This window comes from Phocoena phocoena, chromosome 6 (assembly GCF_963924675.1).
Source record: "Phocoena phocoena chromosome 6, mPhoPho1.1, whole genome shotgun sequence".
Taxonomy (NCBI): Eukaryota; Metazoa; Chordata; class Mammalia; order Artiodactyla; family Phocoenidae; genus Phocoena; species Phocoena phocoena.
The window spans coordinates 26,434,604-26,446,849 of record NC_089224.1 but is presented as its reverse complement, the minus strand read 5'-3'; the positions used below and the strand labels follow the sequence as shown (position 1 = coordinate 26,446,849).

The 12,246-nt window shown below is 40.0% G+C and overlaps 1 protein-coding gene across 2 annotated transcripts in view; it reads right to left on the bottom strand.

Annotated features, from left to right (window-relative positions):
• Nucleotides 1-360: 360 nt before the first annotated feature.
• The window catches only part of FAM120A (family with sequence similarity 120 member A), a 104,984-nt gene continuing 93,098 nt past the window's right edge, over nucleotides 361-12,246 (bottom strand). Inside the window, exons 15-18 of one of the 2 annotated variants that reach the window (XM_065879272.1) lie at nucleotides 11,549-11,686; nucleotides 9,081-9,222; nucleotides 8,513-8,609; nucleotides 361-2,270 (exon numbers count right to left, since the gene is read on the bottom strand). In XM_065879272.1, the coding sequence (XP_065735344.1) occupies nucleotides 1,959-2,270; nucleotides 8,513-8,609; nucleotides 9,081-9,222; nucleotides 11,549-11,686 (689 nt within the window). In that variant the 3' untranslated portion in view covers nucleotides 361-1,958. The remainder of the gene's footprint in view (nucleotides 2,271-8,512; nucleotides 8,610-9,080; nucleotides 9,223-11,548; nucleotides 11,687-12,246) is intronic. The other variant, XM_065879271.1, reaches the window with a different exon arrangement.

Below are 12,246 nucleotides of genomic sequence, written 5' to 3'. Positions count from 1 at the left end.
GGACATTAAGTAAAAACGAAACAAATCTGAATACCGTATGGATCTTGTAAAAAACAAAAAGCGGTTTAATCAAGATCAAATGTATTTCTTCCTTGGGCTTTTTTTTTTTAATTAAATTTCTATTTCTAAGCCTGCTCTATCAGAGAATGTCTTTTTTTGTAACTATGAAATTCAGACATCAGCATAACTTGCGTTTTGACCACATATGTTTCTTTAGAGCTAGAAACCTGGAATTACCTGCAATGGGCAAAATATTTCTAAATTTTGGTTATTTGACTAAGCTCTTCACTAGCTGTCTCAATTTGAATTAAACCTCAGTAAAATGTATGTTTTTACAAGGAATTTAAAAGCCGTACCATCTTTATACTAAAAGAATAAAGATTTTTATTAAGCATTGTAAGTTGCATTCAATAGCCTTCAGATACACCACACCACAACCCATCTACAATCAGTCAAACCCAACAGCAGTTCATTCTTGCACAATCCATGAGTTAGGGCAAAACTCCCTTCAACTTACAGTAAGATCCTACTCAGGTCTTGCGGGCAGGGATTGGGGAATTACATCTCATTTCTGATCACTAATGTGTGATGAAGAGCATCAGGAGAATTATATGAAAACGAATAAGAAGTGATTCTGATTTCAAAGTACATTGTTTGGAAACATTAACAAAAACATCAAAATGATATAAGTATACCTGCTTCTACTAAATTCTTGATGGGAAAGTTCTCAAGAACAAGCAATTTGTTTCCTGCTACAGAAGGGGGGGTTGTTTTTTTTTGTTTTTTTTTTTTAAAGATCAAAGGGATTTTTTTTGTTTTTCACAGAATTTCATATTTTGCTAATATGAAGGCATAAAACAGCAACAAAGAACAATAATGCATACAGCAGTGAATACACCAGGGTAATGTTGATATTCGAAACAGCTAGATAATTTGGGGGGTTTTAGAATAAATGCAACAGAGGTCAATAATCACAAAATTTTAAGGTTAGAGCAAGATCAGTCAATGACTAAACAGAGTTAACATCTTTTATAGGACTATTACTGATTATTAGCATTTTTGTTTTGCAAATGGGCACATACTGGTAAGAATGGAAGAAAGGACAATAACATGCATAATATTAACTACACACTTTAAAAATTATGAACCATGCAGAAGTTTAGCTCAAGTAGTAGCACTAATGGTCTACGTCCGATTCAAAACCACATAGTTCATTGATCACAGATGCATGGTATTAAGTCACGAAAAGTTTCAGAACACAGTGTGTTGATTTTGAAAGGTCATTTGCATCTTCTATGATTTCAACTTTATCTCCATTTAACTTGCTTGTAAAGTATGTATGATGTACTGTATATTTAAAATCAGCAGAACGGCAATATTACTCTATAGTTTTTTTAGTTTTGATAGTTGCACTTTTTTTTTTAACACAAAAGAACCACATCAACAGTGATGAAATTTAAGAAAGAAAAACTGTGGTTGTGCCTAATTTCTTTCATAATCATAAAATCAAAGCCTTAGACAAAGCTTTCTTGTGAACAGTAATGCAAAATCAAAGATAATGGCATACATATGGTGCCAAATGCTAAAAATGATATTTTAAGCTATATATACTTAAAGACTGCCAAAATTTGTTTTCTTTATAGTTCAAGAAACACAGCTATAGGCTTTTGTCATTAACCAGTTTAAACTTTGTGTGTACTTCATTTTAAGTGTGGGAGTCAAATGCTCTTCATTTTCTTTCTCTCTTTTTGTTTTATTGTAGCATTTTGACTACAACTGGTTAAAACTAAAAATGTGTTGTTTAAATCTCTGATATCAAAGAGGGATCCGAATTTCCAAAGTCCTCATTTTTCTCTTACGGAAAGGAAAAAATGTACATAACTGTAGGCTCTCTTTCTCTCCAGATATTCCTAAATCCTTACCCTTCCAGCATCCTTCACCCTCTATAAAAAATAAGTTTACTCTTCTTTCTTTAAGACAGCTGCCTCCAGAGCATCAGCTCTACGGCAAGCACTGTCTGTACTTAGTGCATTTAAGTGAGGATTTGTATTGCACGTCTTAGAGTCATTGTTCAAGGCACTTTCCGAGTGGCTGGGGGCCCTGGTGTCGCCCGCGCTCCCATTCATCTGGGGAGCCGGCTTCTCCTCAGCCACCGCTCCGTTTTCGGCCAGGGACCCGTCTGAAGACACAGCGGAGGATTTAGATTCCCCGGATCTCGACTTCAGTTCTTTGGCCACTTCTTCTGCTGAAGCAGCATAAGGAGGCTTGCCCTATTTAAAATGAAGCACAGCAAGCGATAAGGCAGTTTTTGATAAACAGCGGGTGAGAGGAGACACCAGTTGAGGCCTGATGACACTCACTGCAGATTTAAGAACAGAACACAGCGAGTGCATGGCTGTATCTCTCATTGTTAGGTACTCTCTACCCTATGCATTTTATACTGTGTATACTCTCTATACGTTCCATTACATACTCTATATCCTCCATAATCTATATTCTGTAAACTCTACATATTCTATTGTATACTCTATATACTCTCTACATTCTATTATATACTCTATGCACTCTATTCTCTATATATTCTATTATATACCCTATACATTCTCTATACAGTTGACCCTTGAACAACATGGATTTGAACTGCGTAAGTCCGCCATTATGCGGTTTTTTTTCAATAAACACCTACTACAGTACTACATGATCCACAGTTGGTTGAATCTGCGGATGTGGAACTGTGGATATGGAGGAGGGCTCACTGTAAAGTTATATGTGGGGCTTCCCTGGTGGCGCAGTGGTTGAGAGTCCGCCGGCCGATGCAGGGGACACGGGTTCGTGCCCCAGTCCGGGAAGATCCCACATGCCACGGACCGGCTGGGCCCGTGAGCCATGGACACTGAGCCTGCGCGTCCGGAGCCTGTGCTCCGCAACGGGAGAGGCCACAACAGTGAGAGGCCCGCGTACCGCAAAAAAAAAAAAAAAAAAAAAAAAAGTTATATGTGGATTTTCAACTGCGCAGAGAGTCGGCATTGTCCAAGGGTCAACTGTACTCTCTATACTTTACAGTCTATATACACTCTATAATCTATCCACTCTATACATTCTATTTTATATGCTATCCATTCTATCATCTAAATTTTCTATACTCTAAACATTCTATTATATACTCTATCCACTCTGTAGTCTATATACAGAGTGGAACTGGAGGTACCTATCACCCTTGCTTTAGAGACACCCTCTTGTACACCACAGGTAATCATGTTCCCCATTTGGGCTCAGTTTTACACAGTGTCTTCTCATTTTAGTTTTCAATCCTATAGTTCAGAAACACTCATGTAAACTTTTCTAGAAGTCAATACTACTGTCATTCTCTTGGAACCTTGAGAAACATAATTAATATAAAAATATAGGAGGGCCAAGAAGCGGAGAAAAATAATACTGAAGACCTCAAGTACATGCTTTCAAATCTCAAAACCCTCACTCTCTCGAGGAAAAGTCCACTTGCCAGACTAAACACACACTTGTGGCAGTATTGCCAGTGGTGATTAAGCAGTTCCCCCATGGGTGCCTGCTACAGGAAATGTGTTGAGGCGCCTGCTTCTTAGGGAACCTCCCTATAGTTATGAAGGATGCAGGAAGACTAGGAAGGAAAGCCAGCCTGTACCTGCTTGGAAACAGACACTCCCTCTCTCTACAGCTAATTCTTCCCATAAGCCTAGGCCACTGCAAGGGGTCCTGCACCACTATATGTACCACAAGCACGGGGCAGCACTGCCTCCTCTGTCCCACTGACACATCGTATCAGCACTGGCCCCATCAGGATGGCAACAACAGAGAAAGGAAGGCCAGAGACTCTTAGGAAACAAGCTGCCTTTCATCATCTGTCCTTCTCAAGGTGCAAGAATACTACTTTCACTTAAAAACGAGCAACAGGAAGTACCAAGGAATCCACACATTATGGCAATAAAAGATGGAACAACATCCCTAAGGACAATGAAATACATCACAAAGGCATGTCAATAAAAGACCAAGACTGCTTCCTTTGATTTTAAAACAGGCTGTGACAGGACAGGATGAGGAAGAGGAGCACAGATTAAACCAGGAAAAGCCATAAAGTGAGGCGAAAAACTTTGGGAAGAATTTAAAATAAAGAAAAAATAATTCCAGAAATGAACACTAAACTAGAAGAAACAACACCAAATAAACATCATAGTACCTGAAGGTGAAAGAACAAAACTTTTAAAATCAGAGAGATGAAGAAAGGGAAATGCAGATCAAAACCACAATGAGACACCATTTCATACCCACTAGGATGGCCAAACTCAACAACAGATAGTAGCAAGTATTGACATGCATGTAGAGAATTGGAATCCTCATACATTGCTGATAGGAATGGAAAATGGTGCAGCCATTTTGAAAACAGTTTTGCAGTTCCTCAAATGCTTAAACACAGAGTTACCATATGACCCAGAAATTCACTCCTACATGCATACCGAAGAGAAGTGAAAATGTGTAGTTAACAGTTAACAGTACTCTTATATATCTGAAAGTTGTTAACAGTAGTTAACAACACTCTTATAGTTAACAGTACTCATATATTTGAAAGTTGCTAAAAGAGTATATCTTAAAAGATATACTCATCACAAGATATACTCATCACTTAAAAGATTTCTCATCACAAGAAGTAGAAATTTGTAATTATGTGTGGTGATGGATGTTAACTAGACTTATTGTGGTGATCATTTTGCAATAAACACAAATATCGAATCATTATGCTGTACACATGAAACTAATATAATATTATGTGTCAATTACATCTCAATAAAACCGGGGGGAAAAAAACCAAACTTGTACATATATGTTCATAGCAGCATTATTCATAATAGTCAAAGACTGGAAACAATCTAAATGTCCATCAACTGATGAACAAGTAAACAAAATGTAGTACATCTATATAATGAAGCATCACTCAGCAGTAATACAGAATGAAGTCCTGGTAGGGGGCACAACATGTGCACTTACATGAAATGTACAGAGAGCAACTCTAGACAGAAAGCAGATCCACCAGAGACTATGGGGGTGGGGTGTATGACTGCTCATGAATAAGGGGTTTCTTTTGGGGTGATGAATGTTCTGGAATTAACGGTGATTGCGTATGACCTTAGGAAGAGACTGAATTGTACACTTTAAACAGGTGAATTGTATAGTATATGAGTTACATCTCAAAAAAGAAAGGAAGAGACGAAAAGGAATCAAGAGTATGCCAAACACCGAAGACAGACCCAGAAGGTCTAGTACGACAGGAGCACCAGAGATGAAAACAAAGCAAAGCAAAAGAACTGAAATGAAAAACTAGTAATTCAAGAAAATTTTCTGACATAAACAAATTTGAAATTGCATTTGGAAAGAAAGCATTGCATACTGAGTGCATTGACCAAGAATGACCAGCAGCAGGGCATGTCACTAAACTTTGATGGAAAAACGAAAACAATTTAGGCATTTAGCCAAAACAGCAAATGACTTCAAAGGGAAAGACAATTCAATTATTATTAGTCTTTAACAGCAAAGCTTTATAACAGAAGAAAATCAAATAATGTGTAAGTCACTTGAGAAGATGTGAACCAATATTTCTAATTGCTAGGAAAATAAACTGTTTTCAAATTAAACACTGTTTTCCTAAGTCTTCCCTAGGAACCCACTAAAGAAAGAGCCTTAGAGGGACAAAATGGACCAGCAGACTCAAGGCTGGTGGGGCACGGGACACAGTTATCTACAAACCCTGGACAAGTGTGGCTGAAAGGAGTATACTTTGGACAATGCAGACAATAGTAGCAAAGCTGTTTTTCAAAACTGTGAGGATGACAGGGGAAAATGGGGGAAGCATATACCAACATTTTCTTTTAATTGTTCCCAGTGACTGTGCTGGTGATGGAAGAATTAGCTATTCCTAGCAGACTGTGTATGCAATGTGGGATGAAGTAAATAATGAGTTATGGGATGTTCTAATTTAATCATCCTCTGGGTTCTTAGGAACCAAGATTCTCAGAAGGGAAGAAAAGACATACTGATATAAACAGTAAAGGTTAAGTCAAATTCCTAAAATCCTAAATTTGAATTAGAAGAGTCAGTTTAATTAGGGAGGAAAAAAGCAGCAGATTACATGCATATATGTTTGTGTGTGCATAGTATATGTGAGTATGCATGTGTACACCTTTTCCCTCTAGCTCTGTTCATAGGAAAAGCCTAGAAATGGTGATTTGGTGTAGAAGAAAGAAAATAGAGATGTAACAGAAAAGTGACTAAATAAAAGCCTATAGTCCTCAGTTTGAACTGGAAACATCAGTGAGAATTCATGAGAATCATACCTTTAAAAAAATACAATAAAAAGGCACATCGGTTGTGTGTGTGTTTACATATATAAAGAAACAGGACTCTGTGTGCCTATGTACACAGAACACTAGGAACAATGACTGACCCTACGGCACCCAGGGTCCATCGGTTCTCCTACTTGAAATGCCATTTCTCACTAAAGAAACTGAGAAACTAAGAGAAACGACTGTCACTGGTCTGCCGGGCTGGGTGATACACCAGACAGGAAGCTACTGAAGACCAGAGGTCACGGCAAAGGGCCCAGTGGCCAAGGATGGGTGAGGTGAGCTACAAAAAACCATGTGTTGACCTAGTTCCTGTAAGGGCTGTAATACTCAGGCACCAAAAACAGAAAGCAATGGGAAGCATCTTTTTATAAAAATACCCCAGTAAATAAAGAAAAAGAAATGACCGAATGAGAATATCTTCATTTTGCAATCTGCAGTATATGAACAGATTAACAGGTCCTAACATAAAAACAGATAAGCAGACATGAAAGCACACACTACAGTCTTGCCACAGGGACAAACCGAAGTCCGATGCACCATCCAGACCCAGCTACCGGCGGGCAAGAAAGGTCAGAGCCACATGGGAAACAGCACCATGAGTATGAGTGTGCACTCGGCAAAAGCCAGAAGTCTGTAGGTGAAATAACCTGGGCTGTCCTTCAATAGATAAATGAAGGAAAAGAAAGGGGGGGAGGGAAGCCTGCTGATTCAGAGAGACTTAGAAGACATAGCAAACTATAAGAAAACGAACACAATTCAACATCAGTGTCTAGGAATGCACACGTGAGTGATAAAACCAGAAAGAGGCAAGGGAGAAATAACTGAGTGTAAAACTCCAGGGTTGTAGTTATTTTGTGCAGAGGGAGGCAGGGGGTTAGTGTTGGGATTGGGCCCGTGAGGGGCTCTTGATATGGCTGGGAAAATGCTATTCATCACACAGGTGATGGCTACACGGCTATTTGACTTATAACTGATGAAGCTATATTTGTGTGTCTGTGTGGTTTTTGGTATCTCGGTTTTATATTAAAATAAAAATAAAAGTGCTTAAGCAACATAGGGACACATATTCCCCACTAGCAGCTTAGGAAAGGCCCCTGTATCCACCATGTATGACCATAACATACAACCAGAGGCATTTTTATAGGACGAGCTCTGGAGAACCAGTAAGAATGAAGTTCTCCTCCCTCTTGTAAACCAGTCGAGAGGCTAAGAGTGCCTCTAGCTCAAAAGGGCATTTTGGTGAAGGCTGAGGAAGGTCAGGGTGGGCTACAGGAGAGCCAGAACGAGCTGAGTACCTCCCCCTTGCTGGATGCTGTGCTACAAAGAGGGGCTGCCTGGGCCTGCTTTCAGGAAAGAGACTGCCTCTGCACTTGACTTGCTTGATGTATTTCATCAAAACAGAAGCTACCAAGACGCTAAGATCACCTGGCAAAGGCAGAAGTTTTATTTTCTCTTGGCCAAGTAAGTTTCCAAATATGGGTTATTAATAAATGAGTCACAAGAGTGTACTCCTCTTAATGTTTACAAGGATGCTATGGGAAAAAACTGTGTACTTTGACTAAACGCCATAATTCAGTAAATGAGACAACATAATACATTGTTAGGGCTGATTGGTGTTTTTAAAAGATTGTTCTCAAGGGAAGTTCATCAGAATCCAAGTCCTAAAATGGAATATCCAAAGCGGCAGTTCTAGCTCTTTCATGAAGACAGATGTGACTTTATTTTCTCATGAGCTGATCCTTTCAGGGAAGAGCTAGTCAAGATGGTCCAGGAGGAGAAAAAGATGCACTGTTCCAGGATTTAAAGTCACAATTTTCTTTTAAATCCTAAATGTGATTTACCTACATAATGTTTTATAATATAAACAGCATTAATAGCTCCTGGATTATTCTCAGCTAAATTCCTATGTACAGCACGTGAACACGAGATCATGCTCTCTTTACCACAAGTGATGATAAAATGATCTGGGTCTGAGGGAATGTACATTTGGTAAGCACCATGTGCCGCTATTGTGTTAGCTCAACAGCTACAGAAACATTCCGACACCCCTCCTGTCTGGACACAGGCACTGAAACACTGGCCTGGGACGATCAGGCACTCAGGAGTGAACTGGCACTAGCACTATGTTGTGTTATTACCTGAATCGCACCCTGGTTTTTATAGCCTCTGCCATAGTACCTTCCACCTCTTCCAAATGTTCTGATCACTGGAGTGGAAATAACTCCTCTTGGACGCCTAAACACATAAAAGAGGACAAAAACAAAGAGACTTGAATCTGTTACAGATAACATTTAAACATTTAAAATCATATCAAATGGATTTAAAGGTGTCTAGTCTACGCTACAGGAAGCACAAACTTTATTAAATCATGGTCACACCAAAGATTTAGTCCAAGTAATCAATCTTATTTTTTTGGTACATATTCAGTGTATTCAATTTTCAAAATAATGCACTTCAAAAATGTTCTTTTTTAAAAAACATTAAAAACTGGTTAATTGAGTAATTTTGGGATAATTATTTACTAATGGTTTAAATAATTACATAATGCTATATATAATGGAATCCTATACAACCACTAAGAATGGTGTTAAAGCAGAATGTATTTAATGATGTAAAAATGTTCCTAGTAAACTCATGATTAAAGTAATAAGTAAGAGGCTGTGTTTTTAAGCTTATACAAATACATTTTCATTGTTCAGAACTTACCCTCTTGCTGGTCCTCCAACAGAAACTACCTGTAGGGGGAAAGGCCCACGGCCTCCACGGCCCCGTCTGCTCCCAGCCCAGTGGCCAACCACGGTGCCAGCTATTTCTAGCTTCCCTCCCTGAGAAGGTATAGGTTGGATTCCTGCACAAAAGTAGATGAAAAAAAATCTTTACAACCACAGGACTAACAAAGAGAAATAAGCAAGCAGTTTCTTTTCAAATGTGGTTTCCATTTCATATGAAGCCCCTTTCTCTTGCTTTGTGAAGACTTGTTTATTATGTGAACTATCTATGTGCACACGTTTGATTTTAATGGTTTTATTTTTAAGCTGTTGTTAAAAATACACCTGAAAGTAAGACAACTGTGTTGGCTATTTAAAGAACCCATGACAACTGAAATAGGTTACAACTGCAAAATGAGCATGGCTGTTAGGTAGAAATAGATCCAATAAAGTATTGGGTGCATATGGCACACCTTTTATATTACCAAGATGGAAAATCTGCAAACTCAGAATGTCTTTCTCTTTGAGTAATTACTTACAAGTTTACTACCTTAACTAAACATTACAGAAATTGATCAGTAAAGCTAGCCTGTTACTTCTTATTGCATTATTAAATGATAATTTCCCTAGGTAGGGTTACAAATATTCATTGTATTCACTAACTTCTATTAACTACTAGTAGCCTGCATATTCTAAGGTTTTCTGACTTACCTAAGAAAATCCTCAAACAATTAGTTGGTACCAAAATTTCTGATAAAAACAAAACAAAACAGAACCTCAAGCATCTTCTTTTCTGGCACATGGAATGGATTATAATAAATTCTCCATCATCTTGGTATTAGCCATGATGATTAACAGCCAGGTCGCGCTGTTCAACAAAATCTACAAGCCTTACATTTTCTAGTGGCCGCGTTAAAAAAGTACAAAGAAAGACATGAAATAAATATTAGTAATGTATATTTTAGGGGAGTTCCCTGGCAGTCCAGTGGTTAAGACTCTGCGCTCCCAATGCAGGGGGCATGGGTTCAATCCCTGGTCGGGGAACTGAGATGCCGCATGCCACATGGTGCAGCCCCCAAAAAAAAGTATATTTTATTTAACCCAATATACCCAAATTAACATTAATTTCAACATGTAATCAATATAAAAAACAACTACTAATGAGACATTTTGCATTCTTTTTTCCGTATGAAGTTTGTAAAATTAGATGTGTGCTTAGGACACAGCTCAGTTTGGATGAGCCACAGTTCAAGTGCTCGAGAGCCACATGTGGCCAGTGGCTACTACACTGGACAGCACAGATCCGGATTCCAGACACAATTTGGTGGAAGTTAAGAAGCAGGTTCCTCTTGTCATTTCAGACTAAAAAACCACTTCTGACCAAACAATGTTCATAGTCAGAATTCCCCCCTCCTGCCCTCCCTGCCACCACAGTATTTTATCACAACTGCAGGCCAGCATAAGTTTCCAGGTAAGGGTTGCAAGAAGCTGAAGCCGATTGTGAAGCAGAGAAGACACGTTACTGTGCACTGCATGATGCGCAGTAACAGGAGGAAAAGCACCCTGGACAGCCGGGAGAACTAAGGGGAGGCAGGAGAGGGGCATGCAGTAGGAGAGGAGAAGTGGCTCCTACAGCTACAGAGAGAGGGCAGCATTCATCTGTAAGAGTCTTACTACTACAAAAGATGTCTCTAGGTAGCTTCTGTAAGTACGCAAGTAACTGAGCTGGAAAAATATTCCCGGTCAAGAAAGGCTTGCCTACCCTAAAAGTTCTTCAAAATTGTATTTGAGTAATCCTGTAATGTAGACTTGATAGCCATGTTTAGATCTGCAGTCCCAAAATGTGGGATTTATGACAAAGTCACAAGTCATGGGCTTCAAAGTACAGCAAAATCACAAGATAGTATTTCAAGACTAAATGTTAAGACTTTTTCTCTCCCTCACAAGCCTAATACAAATAAGAAGAGAAGCAATGCGAATTTAAAGTAGACTATTTATATATCTGATATTAGATCTTTCTTTAAAAATGTTTCTATGAAACAAACTGCGATAAAGTTTTTTATGCCAAGAATTGTACAATGCCCTTAGAATCTTCTAAACAAGCATCATCCTCTTTACCCAGAGGGGGCTGTTAGGGAATACGACAGGAAAAAAACATCACTGGGTATTACTGGGCAGCCTGTTCTAACACAGGAGACAATGGTTAGGGGGCCAGGTGCACAGAAGAAGGGCTGTGTGTGGACACACACTGGCCCCTCTGGAAGGCAGAGATGGGCCACAGCAAAGCTGCTGCAGAGACCTGGGGGCAGGCAGAGGCTGGGAGAAGAGCAGCAGTGAATGCCAGAGTGGGGACCTATCAGGAAGGATATGGTGCTGGAGTCAGGACAGACGAGGAGGAAGAAGAGTCAGAAGAAGCGGGAAGCTGCTGGCGGACAGAAGCTCTAGGAGGAGGTGTGGCATAATTACCGCCCTGTGACTTGCTAGTCCTGCTGCTGTCACTGCCTGAGAAGGCTCCGCAGTGTCCTGCTGCTGTCGCCACGCGGAAGGCACGGTAAGCGCCTGTCGCTACAGTTTCCCCATAGGGGCCTCCAAAGCCACAGACTCCTGTGGGACCCGGGTGGAGAGAGATGGGAGAAGCCATGAGGAACTGGGTTCAGGGAGAGCCACCAGTGGGCTTTCAGGCAGAGCAACCCCCATGTCCTTCAGCTGTTGTTCTTACACCATCAGCTGCCAGGGAGGAGACTCCTGACCCCTCGTGTCACCAATAACACTGAAATGTCGCCTTGCCTGCTCTTGGAGGAGCCTCTGGAGACCAAACACTATTGCTGTGGGCTCTGCCACAGACTTGGGAGGTGGCCTTAGTGGAGGAGCGCTCCACTGACCCCACACATGAGAAAATCTTAAATCACAAACGTGAGCAGAGTTTTCAGCTACACTGACCAATTTTAAAATCTTATCTCTGCTATTAATAGCTTTTGTAGTTCCCGCTCCCTTTCCGATACATAATCTCTTCCGGGATCAAGTTTGCTCCTTTCTAATGTGAAGAGATGTTGCTGCAAACTTCATAACTAAGCCTGTCAATTATTTACAAGGTCTCAACACAGCAAGATATTGCCCACTAAGAAGGCCTGCACGCTGTACGTGCGTCTGTCTCCCCACTCTAG